The 24,852-nt window shown below is 49.7% G+C and overlaps 2 protein-coding genes across 14 annotated transcripts; one reads left to right on the forward strand and one right to left on the reverse strand.

The window, feature by feature from the left end:
* The first annotated feature begins 1,294 nt into the window (after positions 1-1,294).
* On the forward strand, positions 1,295-12,974 carry LOC308054430 (omega-hydroxyceramide transacylase-like). 12 transcript variants are annotated; one of them, XM_080367276.1, is made up of 11 exons: positions 1,295-1,398; positions 2,081-3,704; positions 4,125-4,257; positions 6,255-6,304; positions 7,256-7,363; positions 8,004-8,224; positions 8,624-8,689; positions 9,200-9,409; positions 9,496-9,556; positions 10,064-10,285; positions 12,230-12,974. In XM_080367276.1, exons 3-11 carry the CDS (start codon positions 4,163-4,165, stop codon positions 12,349-12,351), a joined length of 1,155 nt encoding a protein of 384 aa, XP_080223402.1. In that variant the 5' UTR covers positions 1,295-1,398; positions 2,081-3,704; positions 4,125-4,162; the 3' UTR covers positions 12,352-12,974. The 12 variants fall into 12 exon arrangements, with proteins under 12 accessions (XP_080223402.1, XP_080223400.1, XP_080223403.1 ...); XM_080367274.1 differs by having other exon boundaries at positions 2,081-2,659; XM_080367277.1 differs by having other exon boundaries at positions 2,081-2,317.
* Positions 12,975-13,076: 102 nt separating this feature from the next.
* On the reverse strand, positions 13,077-23,142 carry PNPLA1 (patatin like domain 1, omega-hydroxyceramide transacylase). 2 transcript variants are annotated; one of them, XM_080367289.1, is made up of 8 exons: positions 22,933-23,142; positions 19,997-20,229; positions 18,865-18,930; positions 17,378-17,590; positions 16,949-17,009; positions 16,722-16,862; positions 16,311-16,410; positions 13,077-15,801 (listed from the first exon to the last, which is right to left on the reverse strand). In XM_080367289.1, the coding sequence occupies exons 1-8, from the start codon at positions 23,132-23,134 to the stop codon at positions 15,687-15,689; spliced, it is 1,131 nt and encodes a 376-aa protein (XP_080223415.1). In that variant the 5' UTR covers positions 23,135-23,142; the 3' UTR covers positions 13,077-15,686. The 2 variants fall into 2 exon arrangements, with proteins under 2 accessions (XP_080223415.1, XP_080223416.1); XM_080367290.1 differs by having other exon boundaries at positions 13,077-15,823.
* Positions 23,143-24,852: the final 1,710 nt, after the last annotated feature.

The raw sequence follows: 24,852 nt of genomic DNA on the forward strand, positions 1-24,852 counted from the left end.
CATTACTTGGCTCTGAACCACACAGGTGCTGCCAGGGAGCTGCTTGTATTGACGCCGGATCCATCCCAAAAGCTGACAATCAGTGCGATCCAGTGCGTCCAGAGCCACAGACCAGATGGCACGGCCACCTCGCTCCGCTCCCAGACAAACCCTCAGCGACTCACAGCCCAACCTGCTCTGACAAGTAAGACAGGAGGAAGGTCAAGCCATCTGTTTGCCGGGAGCTCAGCACCACATTTCAGTGCAAAGCATTTAAAGACTGCAAAGATGATCTTAGACTTCTCCATTATACAGTTGCTTTAGTCTTGCTTCTACCTAGTCTCCATGAGCTTGCAGTCACTTTGGGTGCTAAAGCTGAACAGTCAGAACAAAAATAGGAAAGCACCCAACACCCACAAGGAGCAGCAGGACAGTTGTCCTTCTCAACCGATGCTCCCTCAGTGAAGCATTGTGCCACAAGACAGAGCCAGGCCCAACATACAGGGGAAAAAAACCAAAAAAACAAACTTAGTTGTTCTTTACTATTGAAGTCTCTGAAGCCCTTATTGCTAAAATATTTTGAGTTCTCCTTACAGTTTCCATCCCTTCCCAGCACAAAGCAGCTGGTGCCTTGTCATTGCAAGCAGCTGGATTTCATGAGGCTGTAACTACTGCCAAGTGTCTGAAGGAGCCCTCAGACACATGGGCCCATCTACTCAGGCTTATTAATTCCTCCTGCAAAGAAGGAGACTTTTTTTGAAACCTAGCTCTCCTACACACCTCAGTCTTGGGTCCCCTGGTTTGAACTCCTACCTCACACCACTTTGAAAAGGAGAGCTGGACTACATAACCTTTTAATCTCTCTCAAACCAAGTTTTCAAGCTGTTATTTCTAGCTTTAAATAGGAAAAACCCTAAAAAGCTGTTTCAGATCAGTTCATCCATTTTCTCATATGCCTTCCAGGGCAGCAGCTGTCTACAGGCAGCAGCTGCAGGCAGAGGGGGCTCAGGGGGCTCCCTACACTCCCCCAGGCCCCTCCAAGGTCTGCTAAGGAGCCCTAGCCTGCAGCCTGCCCTGCCAGCACCTGCTGTAAGGTACTTACACTTAAAATTTCACCACAGCTACAATATATACAGACACAGAGCAGCCTAAAAGTGCAACATAAGATTTAAAAAATAAATAAATAAAAAAAACCCCACACAACAGAAAAGGACAAGAACAGGCTCACCAACATAGGCACCCACCACGGCCCCTCACCTCAGTGAGGCACAGCTCCCCCCTTCCCGCCCAGCCTTTTATAGTCCCGCGGGGGGGGGGGGGGGGGGGGGGGGGCTCCGCCCTCACTCGTGCCCTTCTTCAACATGGCGGACCCGGCACGTGCCGGCCGTGCGCATGCGCTCGCCGGCAGGCTTTAAAAACGCGAGGGGCAGGCCTGCTTCAGTCCGGATGGCTCCTTTTGCTGTTATATTTCATTATTTCTGTAGGCTGAAGTGGAGCTGTGAGGGGGAAAAGGAGGGAGGGGAGGGGAGGGGAGGGGAGGGGAGGGGAGGGGAGGTGAGGTGAGGTGAGGTGAGGTGAGGTGAGGTGGGGGGGTGCAGGTGGCCCAGCCCCACTGCTGCCTGCCCCAGACTGCGTTGGGGGTGCTGAGGTGGGGCCCCCTGGGCTCCCCTCCCCCACCCCACCCAGGGGTCCTCTCGGCCCTTCTGGGGGCTCAGCTCACCCCCTGGTTCTGGGCTGGTGGCTCTGGGGTGCCTGCTGGTGCTGGGCCCTTCCTAGGCTGTGTCTGAGGCAGGTGCTAAAGCAAAGGGCTGGGCCTGTGGTGGGGGAGGGCTGTGTCCCACATGGAGTTCTGGTGTCCTGATTTTTTTGGCTGCTATTGTTGCAAGGAAATGCTAAATGCCCCTGTGAAGATTAGGAGGGTGTTCTGCAAGTTGTGGTTTTTCTCTTCAGCATGTGATAGCCCTTTTTGTTAAACTGTCTGTGTGAGGTATCCCAATTCTTCCTCAGGGCCTGCAGGTTTCTACATGGTCATACTGATCTTAAAGCCTTAAAACTTTTAAGAGGCCAAATTTACCTTTTCCCTGGGCTTTTCTTTTTGTAGAATGGGTTATGTGGCTGCTGACTTGCTGACCTCGGTGGCAATTGCAATCCCAAAAGCAGCCAAGAGCACTGAAGAGCTGAGCAGTGTGGCCATAAGCGCTGATGATGAATGATCAGAAGGGTCCAGTGTGGCTCTGGCTGCCTTTTGTTGTAGAAGCAGCTCTGCCCAGGTCTCCCCTACCTAAAAAGAGGGGACGATGGAACTTTGCTCCGCTATCCTGTAGTATCTACTGCTAAGGTATCTTACTAGTGTAACAGGGTGCTCTTAAGGGTCTGGTAAGGCTAAAGAATCTCTACTAGCATGAAGAAGTAGTGCCTTTCTTCAGACTGGAGGTGGGGATCTGCTTCAGACTTTTCCTTGTCCTCAAAGCCCCATGTGTGCAGCTATTAGCAGGAAAACATCTACAGGAGAGGGGCTCGGTCTTGCTGCAGCGGGTCTGTTTGTCTGCAAGCACTGTAAAGCACTGTACCCTACTTCCTTGCCTGCAGCCGTAGGACACCTGTGAAGTCAGTGGCTTTCATCACCATTAGGACAATTCATCTGGCTGCTGTAGACAGTGACATCATGTCATGTGCCTGGGTGAGATACTTGTCATATGAGGAGGGGAAGGGTTTCTTTAATGGTAAACAAGTCTGGAAGCTTACACATCATATTCCCATTATAAAGTGAAAAAAATGTATATTGGGGCACATTCTGGGAGCTGCCAAAGTCAGAAATACCGATTTATAATGCAAGGTCTAGGATGGATCATTAATCCCCTCCCCCCTTTTTTTTTCTTTCCTAATTACAATAAAGGTTGTCAGTGAAATCAGCGGCCCAAGTGTTGATCATGTCAGCTCTGTTAAAATCAGTGTTTTGGAAGGAGGACAGGCAGATAGGAGCATGCTCTCTGAGACCAGTGACAGCCTTTCCTGGTGAGGAGGCAGCGGGGGATTTGTGATATAACACATGAGCTGGCTAAGAGGTAGGCAAGGTGCACGGGTTGAGCACAGCACGCACTGCCAAGCTCAGAGAAGCAGCATTTCCCGCAGCATGGGCAAGTTCAGACCCCTGTCAACAGCCACACCTTTACTCATGCTCCTGTTTCAGTGCACTAAGCTGGGGAGGTGCCAAGGAAACTCCTTGATTAATCACTTTCAGACACAGATAAACAAAAAAATGTTCAGCTTCCATGAAAGTGAAAGACAAACTGATTTTTGCTGAGATTAGACTCTTACACAAGAAGATTTCAGCCCAAAATAAAACTGTTATCTTGGATTTCTACAGCAATTTCTTTCTTCCGCTGCCCCAGTCCTTTACTTTTTTTCTCCTGCTGTCACTGTAGGGAAAGCCCAGTTTCCCTGTTTTGGACCCTGCAGCACAATAGCTTGCTTCCTCTTATTCACAGAAGCAGCAAGGCAATGAGGCTAGGCTGATATGTGCTGTACATAGGCTATAGGCAAGGTTGATGAATCTTTTGGTTGGTGTTGAGATGGTCTTGCTAATTTAAATGTGAAGCTGAAGCCAGAATTTGCACCCTTTTGTTCCAGGATGTGTGACAGAGGATACAGTTTGGGCTAATCCCTGCTCACCTTGAGAGAGAGGAAACAGACTCCTAACATTTCCTATTCTGGAAATCTCACAGGTGCTTTGCTCTTCTGTTCAAGCCATGAGCCCTCTCCAGCTCAACATCTTGCAGTCACTAATTTTTTTTCAAGTGTCTTTTGCATCAGCAGCTTCAGAGTTCAAAATTCTTCCTGGTCCGGCACAGTTTGTCCGTGCCAGGGACCTTCCAACTGTCACGGGGCTTTTAGATCAGTGTTGGGTACTGCACAAGTATAGTTGGGTTAGAAAATTTTGGGAGGTGACTCAGCACATAGCTTGGATGAGTTCAACACCTCCTGACCTCTGCCTCTTGCCCTGAACACCCTGCCTAGCTAAAAGGTTCCTCATCCAGGGCGATGCATTTTGAGTAGCCAGACATTACTGTCTGAGGGGAATGAATTTGTATTATACGTGGCTGAGTGAAAAAACATTGAGGACATGGCTTTTCCTTTTTTCTCAGTCACAGGATATGATATTTCTGGACATCCAGCGGTCTGCATGGGAAGCAATGCACCTGCAGCTCACAGCCAGTTAAATCCCACAAAACACAACAGTACCGGCTCATCCGCTGCACGTTTCATGTACTTGTTGAGGTATGTGTTAGTGCTTGAAGTCTGACAAACTTCACATCTGATTCAGAGTGGTGAGGTGATTCATTGTCCCACAGAAATGAATTCCTCAAAGCCATTTCTCTTGAAATGACTTGCACATCAGAAGTCGTACGTGGGTTAGGAACACCACTGGATTCCCAGAGCAGTGCAGCCCTGAGGTCACAGTTTTGTCATTGCAGAAGATCTGTGAAAGAAAAATGTTTTGGTTTGGCATCAGCTCAACACTAAAATATGCCACACTGGGGAGTCAAGATAACCTCTTGGCATCTGTCAGCCTGTTCCCTGCTGTGTCCTGACTAGGCTGCTAGGTCGGCTTCTGGTTCATTTTAATACCACAGGAGGAAAAGCCTATTTTGGGTGTTGCCCTGTCTTGTCAGTTTGTTTGTGAATGCACGTGTATTCCTTTGTTTCATTTAACTACCCGAAGTGGTGCTCCAGACTGGCCCACCCTGGATGGTCAGTTTGCTCAAAGCCAGATTTGGCTTTGTCCCCAAAGCTGGCATGAAGAACGAGAGAGAAACCAGCAGGGTCCCCCTGCTAGCAGCTGTTTCTGACCCGGTGATGGAGACACAGCACACGCCAAAGATCATGAAGGCATTTGGCCTAGTAAAACAACAGACCTGAAACTCAGGGCATCACAGAATCACAGCCTGATCAGGGTTGGAAGGGACCTCTGCACATCAGCTAGTCCAACCCCCTGCTGGAACAGGTTCACCTAGAGCAGGTGGCACAGAATCCTGTCCAGGTGGATTTGGAATGTCTCCAGAGAAGACTCTACAACCTCTCTGGGTGGCCTGTTCCAGTACATCATCACCCTCAAGCCAAAGAAGTTTTTCCTCCTATTCAGATGGAACTTCTTGTGTTGCAGGGAACTACTGAAAAAAGTCTGGCCTCACCCTCTTGACACTTGCCCTTAGGGTATTTGTAGACCTTGATAAGATCCCCTTTCCATCTTCTCCAGGCTGAACAGGCCCAGGGGTCTCAGCCTTTCCTCATAAGGGAGAGGCTTCAGCCCCCTGATCACACAGGGTTGCACACTATCTGTGTCCCATCCTGGTGCAGGGCAGAGAGGGGCCAAGAAGCAGCTTCTGCATTTCCACAGCAGGGTGTCTCAACTACTGTTTATGCCACCTGGGTCACTCTAATTCAGATCGCCTGGATTTCTTCTAGATTACAAGCCCCACTGTTGAGGTCTGGGTACCTCTCTCCGACGCAAAGCCCACCAAGGGCTGTATAAACAGGTTTGCAGTTTTGTTTCTGTTTGGGTTTTTTTTTTTTCACTCCTTACTCATTTTGAAGGACACCAAGGACAATCCGTGGGTTTGAAAGACAGGGTGAGATGGCAGTACCTGCTAATGGTGGAGTAAGCAGGTAGAGACTTGGCTTCCCTCTACTTTCCCCCTATAAACACTATTTACTTCTTGGTGCTGCAAGACTGGGTAAGAAGTTAAAACAAATGGATTTACAAACTATCTCAGTAATACAGAGATGCAATTAAGAGTAAAACATGGCCTGTTCCGTGGGTTTGGTTTGTGGTTTGAGTAATTCAGTTGTCCAGCTGTGTTTGGAAAGCAGTGCAACGATGTGTCACAACTCTAGCTCCCTGCCTGTGCTGCTGACTTAGGGGAGGAGGGCTTGAACCCAAGGCTTGAAGCAGTGGCAATGTTGTTGCTTCTGCAAGGCTGGTTCTATTTTTCTGCCCTTCTCCCAGAGTTAAGCATCAAAGTTTTCTTCAAAGAGCATCCTTTGTGTGGCTCACCAGAGGGTTTCAAACGCCACATCCCTCTTGCACCCAATAAATAGCGCAGAGCAGCTTCTGGAATTAACTCTTCTCGTTGCAGTTAATTTGTAGGGTTCCTTAGGCTAGAGAGTAGACGGAAAATCATTTCCAGTGCATTTGTTCTCTTGACTAGGCATGGAATATTTTTATTCCTCTTTTCTTGAGTCTTCAGTTTTTCTTTTCTCTTTTTCCTTTGCAGTTCTGTGGTGGGATCTGCAATGCTCATGGAATCACAGGACCCAGCTTTCGGTACTGCTTTCCCCCGTAGCACTTTTTCAGTGTCTCACCTAGCTGCAAGGCTGAGAAGGCTTTGCATTTCTGGATGAATAATCAATAGATTACTGTGTTTGTCAGACTTTTTTTTCCCCCTCTTTACTAATTTATTGACCTGTTACTCTACTGAAACCTCAGCCATTTAGGAGTTAGATTAAGCCACAAGTTGTTACCTGGACTCCCTGTTTTTAGCCTTTTGTAAGCAAACTCAAACCTTGAAATTGTGAAACTAGGAGAACAACGTGGCTTATGATTTCTTTAATAATCCAGTCACCTTCTCCAACTTCTCCACTCCCTGGCTTGAGCTTTGGTAACCTGTTACAAATGGGGCAAGACAGTTTTGAGCAGCACCTTTCAACACTCTTGTGTACCACGGAATATTTGCCGATTCCCACCTCCCAAGATGGTGGAAAATTAGGCTGGGACCCCAGGGTACCATTAAAGCAGCTTGGGGGAAGCAGCTTTTCTCTCTGGAGGGCTCCCTGCTGAGGCCCTGCTGACCTCCCCTGGGCTGCTTCGTGACACTGATGGCCCTCCATGGTGCCTGGGGCTTTTACCCAGCAGCTTAGTGCACACCTTAAAAACATACTGCAATGTAATGATTTTATTTTAATGAGTGGCCTTAGGTATTAAGACATCACGTCATCTGCTTCTGCCCACTGCTATTGTTTCATTGTGCATTTGGCTTAGAGATCTATGTCCAACAGATATAAGACAGCAAGAGCGTGGTCAGAAACAGAAGCAGGTTGGAAACAGCCACAGCTGTAGAAAAAAAACCTCCAAACCTGTTCTGAGCAGCTGCTTTCGTGTGGCCTGAGTGCTTCTTGTTAGCAGAGGTGATGAAGATAAATGGGAACGAGGGAAGACCTTTCTCTGTACTTTTTAGAGGCTGCAGTTTCTTGATAATATATGAGCTTGGAGTGTCAGTTGCTTTGCAGAATTTGTCACCAGACATACTGAAATCTGCATCCAGGATCTATGGGGCATCTTCAGGATCGATTATAGCTACACTTGTGTTGTGTGACTGCGATCTAGGTAAGGGCTGTGCACTTTCATTTATTCTGTGTCTAAAGAGATTGAATGTCTGGAAATTTTGGAGTTGCAAAAGGTAATTCTTTTTATTTGTCATTCATCAGTGGTTAATTCCTCCGAATTTTACTTTATTGACCTCTTTAGGAGTGGAAAACATGGGTAAATTAACCAGCACAGAGAAAATAGACTAGATATAGTTATTAAATAAGTCATTGCACCTTATTAATTTGAATTAATTCTAAGTATATCTAACATAAGACACAGAAGTGCCCTTCCTAATAAGGCATTTGGGGTTGTTGATTCCCAAAACACAGAGGAGAAAGGGGGCAGAGATGCAGAACCAACAAGAGGAAACTTTATGCAAAGGCTTCCTGTCAATTTCCTCCCATATCTCCAAAAATTTTTAAGATGAAGATGGAGAGACATGGGGAAAGAAAACAAAATACTTCTGCTTCCTGCAGTATTGAAGGTCCTTGGAAAATCTGGGTCCTCTCATGAGACCTTCAGTCCTAATGAAAATAATGGCTCTTTATGAGCGTTTACCAGCATGGTAAAATGCTCCTTTACTAGGTGGAAGTGCAGCCCAGAAAGTGTGTAAATAAGAATATAAGGGATGTGGAATGATCACTTTGCTTTGCTTTAGAGGAGATTAAGCTGTCCTTCTTCAACACTGTGCAATTCTCTTCACTGGGGCACTTTCCTGGAGGAAAAGTCCTTAAAATCTTAAGGGATAGCTTAAACAAATACCTGCCTACGAATGCCCACGAGCTGGTATCTGGAAAGCTGCATGTTATCCTCACCCGTGTGCACGACTGGAGAAGCGTGGCCGTTTCAGAGTTTGCCTCGAAGGAGGACCTCATTCAGGTGAGAGCAGCCACAGCCATCCCGCGAGGGGAAGAGCGGTGTGGGATTTACTGCCTGTCCATGCCATGATTTCTGTCTTTGTCACCCTCTGAAGCCAGAGTGGCAAGCAGACAGGGTCACAAGCTGAAACTAATAAGAAAATCAGCCCTTCTGATTGCTGGCTGAATTATCTAATGGGCCTGAGTACGCATGGAGAAAAATGAGGCATTTCACAGGTTGCTTTCTTACTTCTCCAGCCCTGGCTGTGGATGTCAGGCATGGTCTGGTCCACCATACTCAGTGGTGCCCAATAGCCCAGCCGCGGGTCCCTATTCTGGCATTCAGATGAGCCACCATTCCCAAAGACAACAGGTTTTCTTGGCTCTTTGCTCACCTCCGTGCTTCCCATCTCACCCACAGGCCATAACGTGCAGCTGCTTCATTCCTCTGTATTTTGGATTTTTCCCTCCTACGTACCATGGGGTGGTGAGTAGCCTTGTGGTCTGGAGATCCTATCCCGGCTCAGGCCAAGGGCCCATCTAGCCTGAGCCCTTTCTCCAGTGGTGGCATTAAGCATGTTTATAGCTGTGTTTGCCACCACAGTCACTTGGTGCTGTGATCACACAGCATCTGCAGTATGAAGAACTGAAGCCAAGTGCCCCGCAATTTGACCTCACTGCAGACAGAACTGACCTTCTTACAAAAGTGTCCATCCTCACCCTGGCCGTGGGATTAGTTCAACTCCTTTCTGTTGCATTTTCCTCCGGTTTCATTCAAGAGTAATTTTTTGGCTGGAAGGGAGGAGGCGGTGGGTGTAGACCTGGAGCACATGGGACAGCAGGCAGGGCTGTTCCCCAGCAGGAGATCTGTGTAGCCGCAGTAACTCAGTCTGGTTTGGGCCTGGGTGGGGAAGAAACCCCTAATGCATGCATATGTGGTGCAGCACTCTCCTCTCTGAAAAGAGGAAGGCTCAGCGTTCCTTGTTTTCCCTCCTAGCGTTATGTTGATGGGGAACTCGGCATGTGGCGAGCCAACTTCACGTCCCGGACCACAATCACTGTGTCTGCTTTTGCCGGCGAATACGACATCTGTCCCAAAGATAGCCCAGCTGCCTTCTTCAATTTCCAACTCTCTGACTGTATTTTACAGATATCAAAAAGAAACATCTGCCGCTTGCAGTATATTTTTCAGCTTCCCACATATCAGGTGAGCTGCTTCTACAGGTACCCAGAGCCATGAGACCCCTCCCTATAGCTGGCCCATCTGCCCTGACCACCACCTCCCCCCTGCAGGTTCTGGACCAGTTTTATATCCACGGCTACCAGGACACAGTCTCCTTCTTAAAAAGACTGAGTAAGTGATTGGGAGTGAGGAGCAGGTAGGTCAGGTGCTTCTCTTACAATGCTGATTTGCTGATAGAAGGTAAGAGATGCTGCCAGTGCACCTAGAGTGACCAGGGCAGAGAGATCCCTGCATCCCTGGCATTGCCAGGATTACTTGAGTCCCACCTTCTCTGTGGCCTCTCCTAGAGCTCCCTGGTCACCCCTTCCCCCCAATGATGTCAGCTCCCCTCTTCTCTGCCACACTGGGCATGGTAGAGCTTCCCATGGAACACAGGTCCCCAGGACCTGGACAGGAGAAGCGTAGGCTTGGGTGCCATGTGTGGTGTTAGACTGATAACCCACTGATGCACAAAGCAATGATGTTTGGTGATCGCCGACCCAGAAACCCAACTCGGATTAGCCATGCACTGTGGTTATCAGCATCCCTATTTTCCAGTTAACCCTGGTCACGCCTCACACTGCTGGAGACCTGGTAGTTGAGCAACAAGAAGTGAGAACTGGATTCTCTTCCCACCAGGTGACTTTGGCGTAAATTACCTTGATGAGGACTTTATGCTTTCGTTGGGCAATGAATCATGTCAGAAAGGTGAAAGGACCCTGCACTGGAAGCCAGAAACAAGACTACTTTGCTCCAGAGCCACAGACCTTGAGGATGTCACTGAAGAGAATCCAGGGACCATCCGGGCAGCAGATGAAGTGGAAGAGGAAGTCCCACACCACCTTCTCCACCATCAGAAAGGTAGAGGACCAGCACTTCCTTTACCCCATCACTTTTCATGAGCTAAGTGACGCTTGCTCAGGGCTCTCGCTGCCAAAAGAGGCTGTGTGGGTTTTTTGCAGGCTCCAGTAGAACATCAGGACTGGGAGAAAGTCCCCTCTTGGGTCAGTGGTTATTAGCGAGGCCTCATGCTGAACTTGTGGGTGAGGGATGAGGACTTAGGCTGTGGCCAGGTCAGAAGGACTCTTTAGAGAAGGAGCTCTTTCTGTGAAGCAAGCCATTTCCTCACCTTGCCAGGTAATAACGGGTTCTGTTCACACATCATTTCATTAAAGGTGGGGGAAGGAGCTGTGTCTCAATGGTTTGTGTCTCAACTTTGCTGTGCCAGACAAATCAAAATTTCTACTAAGTAACTCTGGTGTGCAGACGTGTAAATACTTGAGCTGAGAAAAGCTTATTAGAGCTGCAGGTAAACCTCTAGCAGTATCATTTCTAAGCAACGTAAGGCAGGTTTACATCTAAAAATTATAGTTTTCTGCAATGCTATGCAAAACAATGCCCTCTCCCATTTCACTTTTGACATGGGAAGCTGGAGAACCCTCAGTGTTTCAGATTCCAGTTTGTCTTATTGTTACTAGCAGAATATGAAGAACCACATGCCGGAGTGCAACATTTCTTTCATTTTTATTATTTATTTTCTTTTTCTTTCCCGGTCTTTTGACATTTCAGAGATTGTCAGCTTAGGGAAAACTACACAGCTTTTCCAACATGGTGATGGTTTAAAACGTTGCCACATAAATAACAATATTTCGGGTTTTTTTCACTTTTTCTGCTGTATCTAGGAGGACCATGCCAAATGAGGAACATAAAGGGGAAAGAACAGGGCTGTAACCATTCCGGCTCTAAAAATAAAAGCTTGAAAAACATAAAATGAAAGCAAAGGTGACATTTCTATTGAGAACAAGACAACTCTACCTATGGAAAGAGACTCACTGTAGAAATTCAGGACACAGTTAGGCTGTACAGTTTACTTCCATGCTTGCTTTTCTAAAGGCTTCATCAGTCTGAACTACATGGAGTTTTTTGAAAACAGCACAGTAGGAACCAGGTTCCTTTGGAGGTTGGGCAGGCTCTGGTCTATTGGGGGTCTCAGTCTCTGGTTTGCAGCTAGGCAACAATAGTCACCTGTGGAAAGAGTTAAGACCCATTTGTTAGGCCAGAAAGCAGCCAAGAAGGCAGTCAGGACTCGGTCTCCAGAGAAGTGCATCAGGTTTTTCAGTTCTGGGAAGGAAAAGCCCTGATGACCTAAGCCAGGAAAAGGCTATTTTGCTGTTTATCTGCACCATACTATAATATCATTGATGTTACCAAACAAGCAAGGGTATAAACCTGTGAACAACTCGCACCCATTTTCCTGAATAAGTGAGAATATCCCCAAAGGACTACTGCTGCGGTAGAGCCTGCACATGGGCCAGGCTCAGGCTGGATTAGCAGGTTAGCCACAAGGATTTGCCCCTGTAACCATGTGCCCACCAGGACACAAGCTGCACCCTCTTTTGGATCTAGACTAGAAGTAGAGCTTGGCATAAAGCACCTGCAGCCAGAGCCACAAGCAGGACTAGACACATGTTTGTTTCCATTTGCTCAGTTGCATGGATCAGGCCCCCAGACTCCCCTCTGGATCCGCAGAGCGATCCGGCTTTAGAGAGTGCTCCTGACTTGGGTTGTCTCCAAACTCTCATCTCACCTACCTCAGGCTTCACATCTCTGCTGAGTTCAATGCAGACCAGGGCAAGCAACAGCATAGTGGTACAAGAGCAATATTTTAAGGACATTAAAACCTACTACCCTCTAGACCACAGGAAGGAGAGCAGCAGCCCTGGTCAGGTATTTGGATCCAGTTTGTCTCATAAGAACTGCCAGAAGCATCCATCAGATTGACCAACGTGGTTTTATTCCCTTCAGGGCCATGCCAGCTGCAGAAGAGCATTTCTGACCCTGCTGCTCCCTTTGACCCCAGTTCCTTTTTTAAAGAGAAAAAGAGCATCTGGCAGCCCAGCCTGCAGACAGACACCAAGCTGCACTGAAAAGCCACAACCCCACTTCCATCCCACCCCAGGTGCCTCCCGTGACCCACCTTTAAAGGAGGCATTTTAGGCTGAAGACAGGATCTGTTGCAGCTGGTTTGAACTGGGTTCAGCTGGGTTTCCCAGCTTGCTTCCCTAGGGGTGAAACAAACTCCTGCACAAGATGATTGTCTTAGTTTGGGCTGGGATAGAATTAATTTTCTCAGTAGCTGGTGCAGTGCTATGTTTTGGATTTGGTGTGAGAACAATGTTGATAACACAGTGATGCTTTGATTTGTTGCTAAGTGATGTTTATACTGTCAAGGACTTTTCGGTTTTTACACCCTGCCAGCAGGAAGGCTGGAGGGGCACAAGAAATTGGGAGGAGATGCGGCCAGGACAGCTGCCCCGAACTAGCCAAAGAGAAATCTATACCATAGAATGTCATGTCCAGTACATAAACTGGGGCGAGTTGGCTGGGGCCAGCTGATTGCTGCTCAGGGACTGGCTGGGTGTCCATCAGTGGGTGGTGAGCAATTGTATTGAGCATCACTTGGGGTTTTTTCCCCATCTCTTTGGATTTTATTCCTCTCCCCTTCATTATTATTATATTTTATTTCAATTATTAAATTTTTCTTATCTCAGCCTTTGAGTTGTAGCTTTTTTCCCCCTGATTCTCCTTCCCATCCTGCTGCAGGGGGGGTGAGTGCACAGCTACGTGGTACTTGGTTGCCAGCTGGGGTTAAACCACGACAGTGATTCAGAGATGACAAATTTTGCCTCTATCCCTTGCCTCTGGCAAAGCCTCCTTTTACTGTTAGCTCCAGGCTGATGCAGAGGAGACAGCACCAGGTGTGCTTGCTTGAAAAGATGGGGGATTAATAAAACAAAAGGCAGCTGATTTAAATGGCAAGTCATTAAAGACTAATATCTTGGCACATTGCTGCAGGTTTGGAGCAGGGGGGCTCTGTGCTATGACTGGGTTTTTTTTGGGTGTTCTTTGTAGGCTGTTTTTTGTTGAAGTTCTCAAAGTTTTGCTAACTTTTTATGATCAAGCACTATGTTGTGTAGGGACAGGTAGGATGCACCGGGTAGTTCAAACTGTGCTCCTGTTTGTGGCTAAGATTTGCAGGCAAGTGTAGTGGATTTGGAGGTCCAATTCCTATAGGAGAATTTTCTTTTGGGGATTTTAATTCCCATTTGAATAGGGCTAGTGGAACTGCCTGAGGCTGACTGAAATAGTTATATCCTGCCTGGAGGTGGTGGTGCTTGCTCGGAAGACCAGGAGCCTGGCACAAGGGCTGTTGCAGAAGTGGGGCTGTCTGCCTGGGGGGAGAAAGCAGAAGTGTAATATGAGCAAAAGCAGATGATGGGCTGGCTGGCCCCGCTCCTGCCTGGGGAGTAGTGGGTGTCTCTGTGCCCTCTCCACTTTGATCTGTGGCAGGAACATAGTCACAGTTTGCAAGCTGGTTTTGAGCAGCCCAGCTTTGGCTGCAGGGGTTGAGAGATGTGAATCTGTCCAGGATGGAAGGAAGACAGGAGTAGGTTTTGATGGATCCAAAGCAAATAAGTATCCAAGTTGCTTTTAGCAAGCTCATTGCAGAGAAAATATCTCCAGGTCATCGATTTCAACCAGAAGCAGCAGAACGTATTCATCTTTCACTGAGCATTCATAGTTAATTTTGGATCTGTTTACATTGATGCAGCCTTCCACTGTCCCCCAGTTTGTGTCTGCAGTCTCCAGGGCACTTTGGATGAAACCTCCTTCTTTACCATTTCCCTTTGTGCGATTGAATGAGCTGTTCATTCAAATAAATAGCTTGGGCTAACGTTGTGATCAGTCTGTTGCCCGTTGGGAACCAAAAAACAGGGGAGACTCAGTTAGGGTAAAGCCAGTCCGTCAGCTTCTGATGTTAAAATGTGTTTGGGATGATTAAGTGTGCTGCTAATTCATTCTGCATGCAGGCCAGCTACGTGAGGCATGTTTGCCTGGACCATACAGCTGTTTGTAGCAGCGAGTTACAGAAAACTGCATGAAAAAAACGAATGTATTTGTGACATGTCAGCTCTCCTGCTGCAATAAGAGATGCAGTCTGCAAGAAGTGGTATTTCGAAGTAGGGGAAGGTAAATCTTTAGGTTTCTTCATCTTTCATCTTTCTCCACAGCTGCAAATTCAGAGGGGTCCAAATGTGCACCTAGCTCTGCTGGCAGGAGAAGCAGGCCTCCGAGAGTGTGTGAAGCTCAAGAATATGTAATTGGTAAAATAACTTCAGGGAACTGAACAATAATTAGTTCCTGCCCAGTGTGATGCTCCCTAAGGCTTCTCCCTCTCTCTCTGTTTGATGAATCTCTCTGAAAGTTTCTGAGTGGGAGGAAAACAGCTGAAATGTGACATTTGCTGGCAAATGCATGCCCTGTAATCTGCGTTAAAGCAGGGGGAGGGATGCTGCTGGCGATCAGCAAGTGGAGTGGCTGGGCTGTGCATGCACGCAAGTACAGCTGCCCTGTCTCCCCTGTGCAGGCTGCTGTTTGATCGCAGGTGCAGCACCGCAGTTAAACGCCTTGGCTGGCATCTGGAAGCAGCTCAGGCCTGTGCAGGGAGACTGCGGCAGCACTACCGGGAACAAAACCAGCTAGTTTCCTCAAGTGGAAAAAAAAACCAAAACCACCCCCAAAACACTCCATCAAAACCCAGCAGCCGTGCTGGTGTGTGAAATGAGCTCTGATGTTGCCCACCACTTCCCAGGGCAGCAGAACCATGTGGTGGCGGAGACCCCCAGGGCCCATCCAGGGTGGTTACAGGAGAGAACAAGCTGGCAGTTAGTTGAGCCAGGGTGGATGAATCAACAGGGACAAGAAGCCCCAGGGAGGTTTGATACTGAAGGGCTTGTTCACAGCTGAGGAGCTGTGTAGCTGCCTGCAGTGTGAAACCGTTCCGTGCAGGTCTCTTCACCAGCTGCATGTGAAGTAACTTGCCAGTAGGTTTTGGGGAGTTACGGCTTAAAAGCTGTCTGTGTGACAAGTTAAATGCCTTGAACCCTTGAGATTTTAGTGCCAAAACATCTCTCAGGATCTTGTTGGATGCGTCTGATGTCCTGCTAGGACAGAGCCCAGCAGATAATGCTCTGGAACAGGAACATGTTGCTGTGGGGAAGCAGCACTAGGCTGGTTCATAGCTCCTTTCAGATGTCACTAAATAAATAATATCACAGGGAAAAAAACCAGCTACTTTTAATGTGGGGTACCCCAGGTTTGGAGGTTTTAGCCATGCTCAGCCCATGGGTGAGGTCCTTCAGGGTTTCCCTGCTCTGTACCCTGCTCTTCCTCCGCTGAGGGTTTGCATTCTCCAAGCACCTCACGTCCTGGCCATGGCTCTCTTAGGCAAACCAGGTACCGCGGTTTGGAGGAGCTTCTGGAACCAGTTTACCATGGAGCTGATACCTCCCAGCAGGCGCCACATCTTCTGCAACCTGCAAAACCAAAATAAACAGGCTGACTTTATTGTCATTGTCACATATTAATGTCACATATTAAGTGACCAGTAAATGCAGCAAAAGGGAGAGGGTGTGAATGAAGAATGCATGCTGTAATATTCTTTCATAACCAAGCTATCCTATGGTTTTCCTGCTAGCCATGCCCACTCTTCTGGGGCTTGCCTTCAGAGAATACCCAGCTCCCCTGCAGAGGAGGGATGCCGCTAAGCCTGCTTATGCAGTCAATGTGCATCAGCTTCCTCTGGTCCATAGAAAAGGAGGGACTTGCCACCAGCCTCCACCGCCCCGGAGAGTGTCCCGTGCATTCCCCACAGAGCTGCCATCTGAGGGACACTGCAGCCCCCACTGCTGGGCTCGCAGGGATGCCTGCACGCCTCATGCTAAGCTTGCACCATGTCCCTTCAGCTGTCTCACCACTGCTGAAGGCACAACCACTGATTTCTGTATCCCTCTCAGCTTCAACGGCTCTGCCAGGATGCTCTTACCCCTTCCTGAAAAAAGCTGGCAGCCTGTATGGCTGCAACAGGACTTTTGACAGTGGATCCTGCAGTCCGGTTATCTGCTCTTTCTTCCACAGAGCCAAGCCTGTGCTCGTGAATGACAACACAGAAATAAATCAAGATCAGTAGTTAGAAATAATCCCCTAAATGCAATAATTCCTCTTGTCCAGCAACTCTTGCTGCAGCTCAGCCTGCAGGTCCTGAAGCCCAGGCCAGAAATCCATCTGGAGCCTCTCTTACAAAGCCCCTCCGTGAACAGCTACCGCAGATCTAGAAATATTTACTAGAACAGATAATGATATCTTAAATTTAATACTGCTCCTCTCAAAGACTGCAGCAGCCCTCAGTGGCCCCAGCCACCCCCAAACCCCCAGGTCAGTACCCCAAATCCTCTACCTGGCAGGAAGCAAGGGAGCGGGTACTGCAGTACCCTTTTGCGGAGGCCAGTGCGTGTCCTGTTGGATTGCGCGAAGTCGTTCTTCCCACACATGCTGGCGAAGCAGAAATTGCTATTGAAGTAGTTAAAGCCAAAGGCATCTGTGAGACATGGAAAGAAAAAGGGCTGATGCTTGCGCGTGCGTCGCATTTCTTCGCTGCCCTTCAGGTCTTAGGGTGACACTTACTGTTCCTGTACAGGAAAAGGGCAGTGTCCTGGTACCCCTGCGAGAAAATGTCGTTCAAGACCTGCAAGGAGAAACACCTGAGGTCACTAAAGAGCCCCCCAACCAGGCAGTGGCAGGACCTAACCAAGGCTTTTTGACCGTGGAGGGTTGGGATGGTCCATTTGGGAAGGCAGCTAGCATGGGTTGGTTTCCAGCCACCAAAGCACTGGTCCTTTGCAGGTTGTCAAACCAGGGCGGACCCCGTCACAGGTACCCATCAGCAGTGTCCACCAAAAAAATGCACTGCAGAAACAGTGGGTACTGCTCCCTCCCTTTGAAATCTGATTAATTAATAACGGAGGTTGAGCTGAACCTTAAAGCTTGGGAAGGCAGGACCAGCATTAATTTGGTTAAACCAAAACAAAAGCTGGGAAGATCTGGTGGGCTTACCATGGTGCTAGGTGGGAAGAGGGCGTAGCTAATCCTGCAGAGGTTTTCTATCGAGATCTGAATGCTGCCATTGAAGATCTGGAAACAGAAGAAGATAGCGGGGCAATCCCGCGGACAGATGTCGAGCTCTCCCGTGAAGGGGGACACGGTGATCACGGCTTCCTCCAAGCTGGAGACGGGCTGCAGGCCGGTGAATCCTCCATCAACGTATCGCTGCGGGTGAAGAGCAGAGGGAGGGTTGGCTCTGAGGATTGCTACAGCCTGTGTGCAAGGTCAGCGTCACCGAGAGGAAAGCAAGCAGCTGCAAAGGCGACATCTCCTGCCGTGAACCAGTCCCAGCACGTCCTCTCTTCCCACTTGCGACAGCCACTCTTCCCCCCCCCTCGCTCTTTCTCCTGCCTTTTGCCAACTCCTGCTGCCCTGCCTACGGCACCCAGCCGGCTCCTCGATAAGGTGCTGTAATCCACCGCAGTTATTAAACTAGAAATGTAATTATTTTAATTCGCAAAGCTTTGTCAAGTTGTTTTGGCAGTCATTAGCCAATTCAAACATCGCTGAATTTACAGTGTCGCATAAATTTCAAGTCCTGAGCTCCAGCAGTAGGGCTCCCGCATTTAATAACTGCCTGCAAAGCCCTGGAGGATTACTCACTGGGCAAGGAAAATGTCATTTGCTGTATTCCAAAAGGAATCTGAATTTGCCACCCACCTCGGTGGGATCTGAGGTTGCAAGGACTGCAGCTGGTCCCATTAAATGCTCTTGAAATTACAGTGCAGAGGAGCCTCAAGCAGCAACGCCACTGAGCTCTGGGTCCTGCAAATTTTAGGCACTTGGTGGGCAAACCCTGCAGCCCCGGGTAGGCTGGAGATCTGACCTGACAGCCCGGGACTAAATAGGCTCAATCAGTGCAGACGGACAATCCAATGAAAGATCCCAGCTCGATCCCAGCTGCAAACTTGGAATCGTGGCTTTGTGGGCTGCGACACACAGGCAGGTCCCCACGCCTCGCCGCCACGCTGCTGCGCTCCTCCTTCACTGAGGGTTAGCAAGAAGCCAGCCCAAATCCATTGGCTTCGCTGGGGTGTTTCTCAGAGTAGGAATATGCACGTGGTTGGGGGAGGATCCATCCTCCCACGGACTCGGGCTATTTCAGCCATGCAAGTCTGCACCTGAGCTAATGGAGCCATCTGCACCGAGACAGATCCTGCCTGGGATAACTGGCTTGGGTGACAAAGTCCGGTGTGGGCGTCCTCTCCTCTCGCTTTGGAGATCTGCGAGGCGAGAATCACTCATCCAAGCTCTGTCCGTAGGCAGCTCCGCCCAACTATCATGTTAGGATGGGAGGAAGAACAAACTCACAGACTTCATCATCCTCCGTGAACTAAAGAAGCCTCGACATGTATAGCCCTCTCCGCTCAAGGGAACGTAAAGTTCCAACCCCAGAACATGCTGCTGGGAACGTATGTTTTATTGGAAATATCACTCACCACACCCCGGTAGGATGGAGGGATGAATCCACAGTAGATAGGAAGAAAGCAGCTGCAGAGGAGAGCCTGGGGGAGGAGAGGGATTGCAGAAGTCAATGTTCCTGTCCAAGTTCTCCTGGACAAAAGCCGTTGACTGGTTGCCTGCAAATCCAAGCTGGAGAAATCACCTGGAGCCAGGCTGGCAGCACCACCTGTGCTTGGCACTTGGCTGTGTCAGGAAGAAAGGTTTCAAGAAGAGGAAAACATCTCATTTCAATACAGTTGAAACACTTCTCTTGAGAAGGCCACAGCACCTCATTTCTCATTTTTATAGCTGCCAGCAGTATTACAGTTGTATAGCTGTATATCACTGTCCGAACGCTGCCCTTTGACAGTAACAAGGTGAAGCTTTGGGGTTATTTTCTTTATTTGTGGGTTTTGGGACAAAACCAAGACATCCTCACAAGGCGTTTTCATTCTGCTGGGATTTGTCAATGACAAAGCCACTGCTGGGCCGTTTGCAACTATTTGCCACCAACCTCATCAGCTGGGAAGGAGCATCCCAGGCTCCTGGGGGGACCTGGCCAGCACCGCGGGGGGAACACCAATGTCTTTGTGGAGCTGCCATCCTCTGCTCCCTCCCCGGGACAAGCAAGCCCACAGGGTCCCATGGCCAGTTACCCTGGGATTCTCTCTAATGTACTGGTCCGTCAGCTGCTTGTTGGGCAGCACAGGGGCTTTGTCCAGCTCTTTCCCCCCAGGAAAGTGCTGAGGCAATGAGGAGAGTCACTGCCAATGGGACTTGGCCGAGGAGAGACTTGTCCAGGCTGAAAGGTCATGTTAGCATTAACACAGCTCTTTGTAGAGGGTCATTAGCACTTATTAGAGCTGGCCAACCTGTCAGCATCAGCTTTTTGAGGCTGGAAAACTTCTTGCTTTTTTAGCATGATTTATTCCTGCCTGATTCTGGACCCAACAAAGTTTTCTTCCCTCCCGCCAAGCCTCATGGAGCTCCCTGGTGTGGGACCATGGCTCTGGCAGAGCTTCCCGACACTCTCCCCACCATGGGCAGGAAAACCGTGCAGTTAAAGTCGTCAGCGCTTAGGTACCTCCATCCCAAGCGGTAGGCAGGGTTCTTCCTACGGCATCCTACCTGAATGAGCTCCTCTTTCGAGCTGAACTCCGAGGCTATGACGTTTTGGCCATCTGCCACCCGCGTGAGTGAGATGTGCAGCCGCCCCGAAGCCAGCTGGTACGAGTCCTCCGGCAGCATCCGCTCCAGAACAGTCTTGATATTTGCCATCAAGCTGCACTTGGGAGAGAGAGGACCCAGGATGGTTCTCCTGGCTTCCTTTGCCATGGCAAAGAAGAATTCCTTTAGGTCATCTGACAGAGAGGGAAGGGGAAAGACAGAAAGTCAGTATCGCCGCTGCCCTAACAGTTATATTTTTTATCCTGTTTTTAATGCTCCTTTACAAATAAAGCCTCTTGCTGCCCCCATGCCTGACCCCAGGATGATGATGCTGCTACGGCAGGGGACATTGTGGCAGGACGAAAGCAGGAGATCACCCCTGTGACATCCTTAAAGGACAACGTATGGCTGAGCACAGCTCCACGGGTGAAATCCTCGCCTGCGCCGCCGGAGACGGGTGCTCGAGACATGCATGGCCGGGGATTAGGGAAAGGCTCCGAAGAGCCCCGGGAATGGGGACGCAGGTGCAGACACTGAGTTATCGGTGCCAATGTGACTTGCACAACACGTTCCTGCTTTCCACCTCTGATTTTGCACGTGGGCAGCCCCAGCGTCCCAGGGGAGCTGGAACAGCTCAAAGGTGAGGATAAGGAGCAGATCCCCACCTCCTCTCCTTTGGGCTTTCCTGCAAGCCAGGCACCCTGGCTCCATCGTGCTGGGATTCCCCACTCATCCAAGCTCCCCAAGTGACCTCCCAGCTGGTGTTAATAGTCATTACATGTGTCTTGCACATCCCAAAAGCTGGATTAAAGGGGCAGAGCTGCTGAGCCCCAGCCGAGGCTCAGGAGACGCCAGGCTGTGCAGGATGGGGGGAATAGGGGTGCAGCAAACCCACGGTCAGCCTGATCCCGAGGAGCGAGCTTGGTCCCTTTGCTGAAATGGGGAGCACGCTTGGGGGAAAACCGCACCTTGGGGGGTTAAACTCTCACAGCAGAAGGCTTGTCCAGCTCCTCAGCGCTGCAAAGAGCCATCCTTGCACCCAGGTGGGCTCCCTGCGACCCTGTGCTGGCACAAAGCCCCAGGTTTGCCTTAGCACCGTAGATTCGTAGGGGCAAAGGTTTCCAGGCTGTCTCGTGAGGTTGCTTTAAAAGCAGGGACAGACATGGATTAGATGGAGTGTCCCGAAGGCAACTGCAGCAACGTAGGTATTAAGAGGGGTTATAAAAGTTTAGGCTGATGTTCAGGCCATGTGGCGTGATGATTAATGCTCAGCAGGTTTACACAGAGTCCTCAGGGATGCTGAAAAAGCCAGAGGTGCCCCAGGGAGGTGATGCACCCGCTGGGTCCTGCCTGGCTGCTCGGTGTCCTGGCAGTGGGGGAAAAACATGGAAAAACTGCCGGTAACCTGCCAGGCAGGAGGTGAGAGCCGAGCCCAGCTCTGGGGCTTTGGCTCTGGATGGGACTTTGGCTCAGGACGAGGAGGGGTGACCCTGGCACGCAGTGCCATGACCGTCCCCAGCTGCACCAGCTTGCTGGTCACACAGTGTGCCCGGGTGACTTGTGGAGGAGCTCAGAGCTCCACACACAGCCTGGGTCAGGGCAGGGGCCGGGTACACGACCACAGCCCCCCCATGGGACCCCCCCCATCAGGAGCCAAGCGCACCTTTAACTCTCTTTTTGCCCCAGTCCTCCCCGATGTGAATTGGACAGTTTGTGCCACATTTGTTTTCCTCATTAGAAACCCACCAGAGTCATCACTACCCAAAAGGTCTTTTCTTCCCCTGGAGAAGATGCTTTTGGGCACAAGCTCATGTCAGCACCTCTAAGTGGATGGTGCCTACCACCCCCAGTGAAGGAGACCCCCATTTCAGCCCTGCTTCCCACAGCAAGACCAGTTACCAGAGGGATTTATACCTGCTGGACAGCCCCAGCTCCATCCAGTTACATCGGCCTGAGAAATCCGAGGGGAAAATTTAGGGGGCCTTGCTGATTTGTAGGGGAATTCATCCCCTTTGGGGCAGAAAGGTTCCTTTTTCTTTGGTCTAAATATATTTGCCAAAGTATTGAATTATTTTTAGCTCTAGGAGAATGGTTCTAGCAACCACCAGAGGTTTCAGGAACTGCCTCCATCATTATTTGGACCCTAAAACCCCCGCCCCCCTCAATGTCCCATCGCTCGAAGCGAGGCTTGGATCAGCCTTTGAAGACTTAAGTCTTGTGTACACTTGTTTACCCACAGACACTAATTGGAAATATGTGAGGATGTGATTATTAAAAGTGGATTAACTGCTCTGAATTAATTCTACACATAGATGATCTTATTGCTGGGGGCGCCTTGTCTAAAGATGTTCAGAGTAAAACCTCTTTTGTGGCAATAAGAGAAACCCCAGCCCTGGGCTGGGGCGGGGGCTGCTGTTCCCTGGGCACATCCCACTGATGAGCCCTCGGGCTTTTGCCGAAGGGAAAGATGCTCTGCTATGGGGAAACAGGAATCCTGCCACATCTCCCCTTGTGCTGGGAAGGTTGAGTGGGATCACCCAAAGCAACGTGAAAACACATCTCAGCTCCCCTTAGAGCTCATAGCAGGAAGAGAAGGAGATCTGCTCCTTCAGCAAGAGCAGGAAAATGAGCCAACAAAATACAGGTACATCCAGATTTACCCAGGCGGTATCTACCCCACGATCTGAGATAACATTCGGGCAGCAACAACCGGCTTTTTCAACTTACACCACCCCAAATTGCTCCGGGGTGGCTGCCACCAGTGGCACCATCTGCAAGTCTGTGCCTTGTGAGGTGACACCAGTATCGCGGCCGCACCAGTGCTGTAAAGCATGAGCCCCTCCATTTCTATTTTGAAATCAAAAACCTACAGTAAGGAAATCCATGACTTGTCTTACCGATGTCGATGCCGCACACGACGGCGGCGGCGATGAGCGAGCCGGCGGACGACCCGTAGACCTTGCAGGCGGACTTGAGGAGTTCGGGAGCCAGTTCCAGCAGGGACTGCACCACCCCGACCTGGTACAGGGCAAGGAAGCCACTTCCCGAGAAGGAGAGCGAGAAGGGGGTGCTTGAACCCCGGAGACCCTCCTCAGCCATCTGGAGATCAAATTGGCGTGTCTGGCTCGATGGCTCGGCTTGTCCTTTTTCACCAGGTGACCCTCAAGCTCTCTTCTCCTCTTCTTTCTCCAGGCACATGTCTGGCTGCAGAGGAGTGCAGAAGATGGATTTTCTACCTCCTTTTATGACAGCTCCCCAAGGCGTTTAGATTCACGAGCTATTTTAATTGCTGCCTGTGCTAAAAACAGAATTTCTCCCCTGATCAAAACAGCTCTTGTAATCCTCAACCACAGCCAGCTCAGATGCTCGGGGCTGAATGAAGGCTCTCCTTTTGTACCAAGTGATCCCAAGCGCCCCAGGAGCCCTCCCGGAGATGGTCCCCGCGTTACAGTGCCCGTCACACTTGGAAAGATCCATGCAAAATTTCCTCTTTGCTTCGTGCTTTCTTCATCAAGGGTGTTTTCCTAAATAGGATTCTCCGTCAATCCCAGCTTAGGCACAGCTCAGCAGTGAGCGAGTGAAGGCTTGTAAAGACACTTAAAGCCAGAGGGTGTTACACAAGGGGTGGATGCAGGGCGTTACATTGGGCTTGGTTTGGGAATACTGTTTGTATTTCCTTCCTATTGGAAGGGGTTTGTCCATGCCTGACTCTTGGATATCCTTTGCTGGGGGAGGGAACAAGGAGCTGGGTGTGCTTCCCTCTTTTCCCCCAGCACGGTGCTCTATAAGCCCCCAGAAGGATGCCCACAGCGGCACTGCCTTCCCCAAATCCGGAGTTACCGAGCCAAAATCAAACTGCCTTTGGGCTGCCTGCATTGGCTGGATGATAGTTTAAAAATAGGGAGAAATTCCATTGATTAGAGCCTTTTTTAGCCTCGATAACCTAATTCTGCTGCCAACACACAGAATAAAAATTGCCATTTCAAACAGATGGATTTATTAAATATTACTAAATACTCTGCCGCTTATGTTGTCCAAATACATACAGTGTGCACACTATATAGTGAAGGTGACGTACGTTACCTCCGAGGGTGTGTACATACACATCACCCAGGTGCGTGTGTTACAGTGGGGTGCAGACTGGGGGTCTCGTTCCATGTTGGTGGAGCAGCCTGGCCAGGACGGGGCGCGAGAAGGTTCCAGGGGGATCCTGCTGCCTTCCAGGACTTAGAGGGGCTTATAGGAAAGATGGGGACAGACTTTTAGCAGGGCCTGGACGAGTAGGACAAGGGGTAACGGTCTTAAACTGAAAAAGGGGAGATTCAGACTAGATATAAAGAAGATATTTACAATGAGGGTGGCGAGGTGCTGGCACAGGGTGCCCAGAGCAGCTGTGGATGCCCCATCCCTGGAACCATTCAGGGTTGGGTTAGACGGGGCTTGGAGCAACCTGGGCTGGTTGAAGGTGTCCCTGCCCATGGAGGGGGTTGGACTAGATGGCCTTGAAAGGTCCCTTCCAACCCAACCCATCCTATGAAAATAAGAAAACAGAGGATGGTCCCAGCACCCTGGTACAGCCTTTGCAATGCTGTTTCACCCCAAATTGTCACGTTTTCCCTTGGCCTCTCCAGCCATCACCAGGTCCCCACGATGAGAGCTGTGTCCTCTGCAACACCTGGGGGCAGAGACCCCCACGGCGACATGCAGATGTCACTGGGCTGAAGTTTCACCGGTGGCTGCCCATCAGCGGGTGAACGTTGCCTGCAAACTCCGCCGGAGAAGTGTCACTCGGCACAGCATGGGCTGTCCTCGACGGC

Source organism: Falco punctatus (assembly GCF_963210335.1).
Source record: "Falco punctatus genome assembly, chromosome: 17".
Lineage (NCBI taxonomy): Eukaryota > Metazoa > Chordata > Aves > Falconiformes > Falconidae > Falco > Falco punctatus.

Bases quoted from the DNA above. Each gene is read 5' to 3' on its own strand.
- LOC308054430 (XM_080367269.1), top strand. From the start codon at position 4,103: ATGGCTTTTCCTTTTTTCTCAGTCACAGGATATGATATTTCTGGACAT. The intron at 8,690-9,199 runs GTGAGTAGCCTT...TTTCCCTCCTAG, and splicing joins CTCCTACGTACCATGGGGTG to CGTTATGTTGATGGGGAACT. The intron at 10,286-12,229 runs GTAGAGGACCAG...TATTCCCTTCAG, and splicing joins CCTTCTCCACCATCAGAAAG to GGCCATGCCAGCTGCAGAAG.
- PNPLA1 (XM_080367289.1), bottom strand. From the start codon at position 23,134: ATGGCTGAGGAGGGTCTCCGGGGTTCAAGCACCCCCTTCTCGCTCTCC. The intron at 17,010-17,377 runs GTAAGCCCACCA...TTCTCCTTGCAG, and splicing joins TCTTCCCACCTAGCACCATG to GTCTTGAACGACATTTTCTC. The intron at 16,863-16,948 runs GTAAGTGTCACC...CATGTCTCACAG, and splicing joins CCTTTTCCTGTACAGGAACA to ATGCCTTTGGCTTTAACTAC.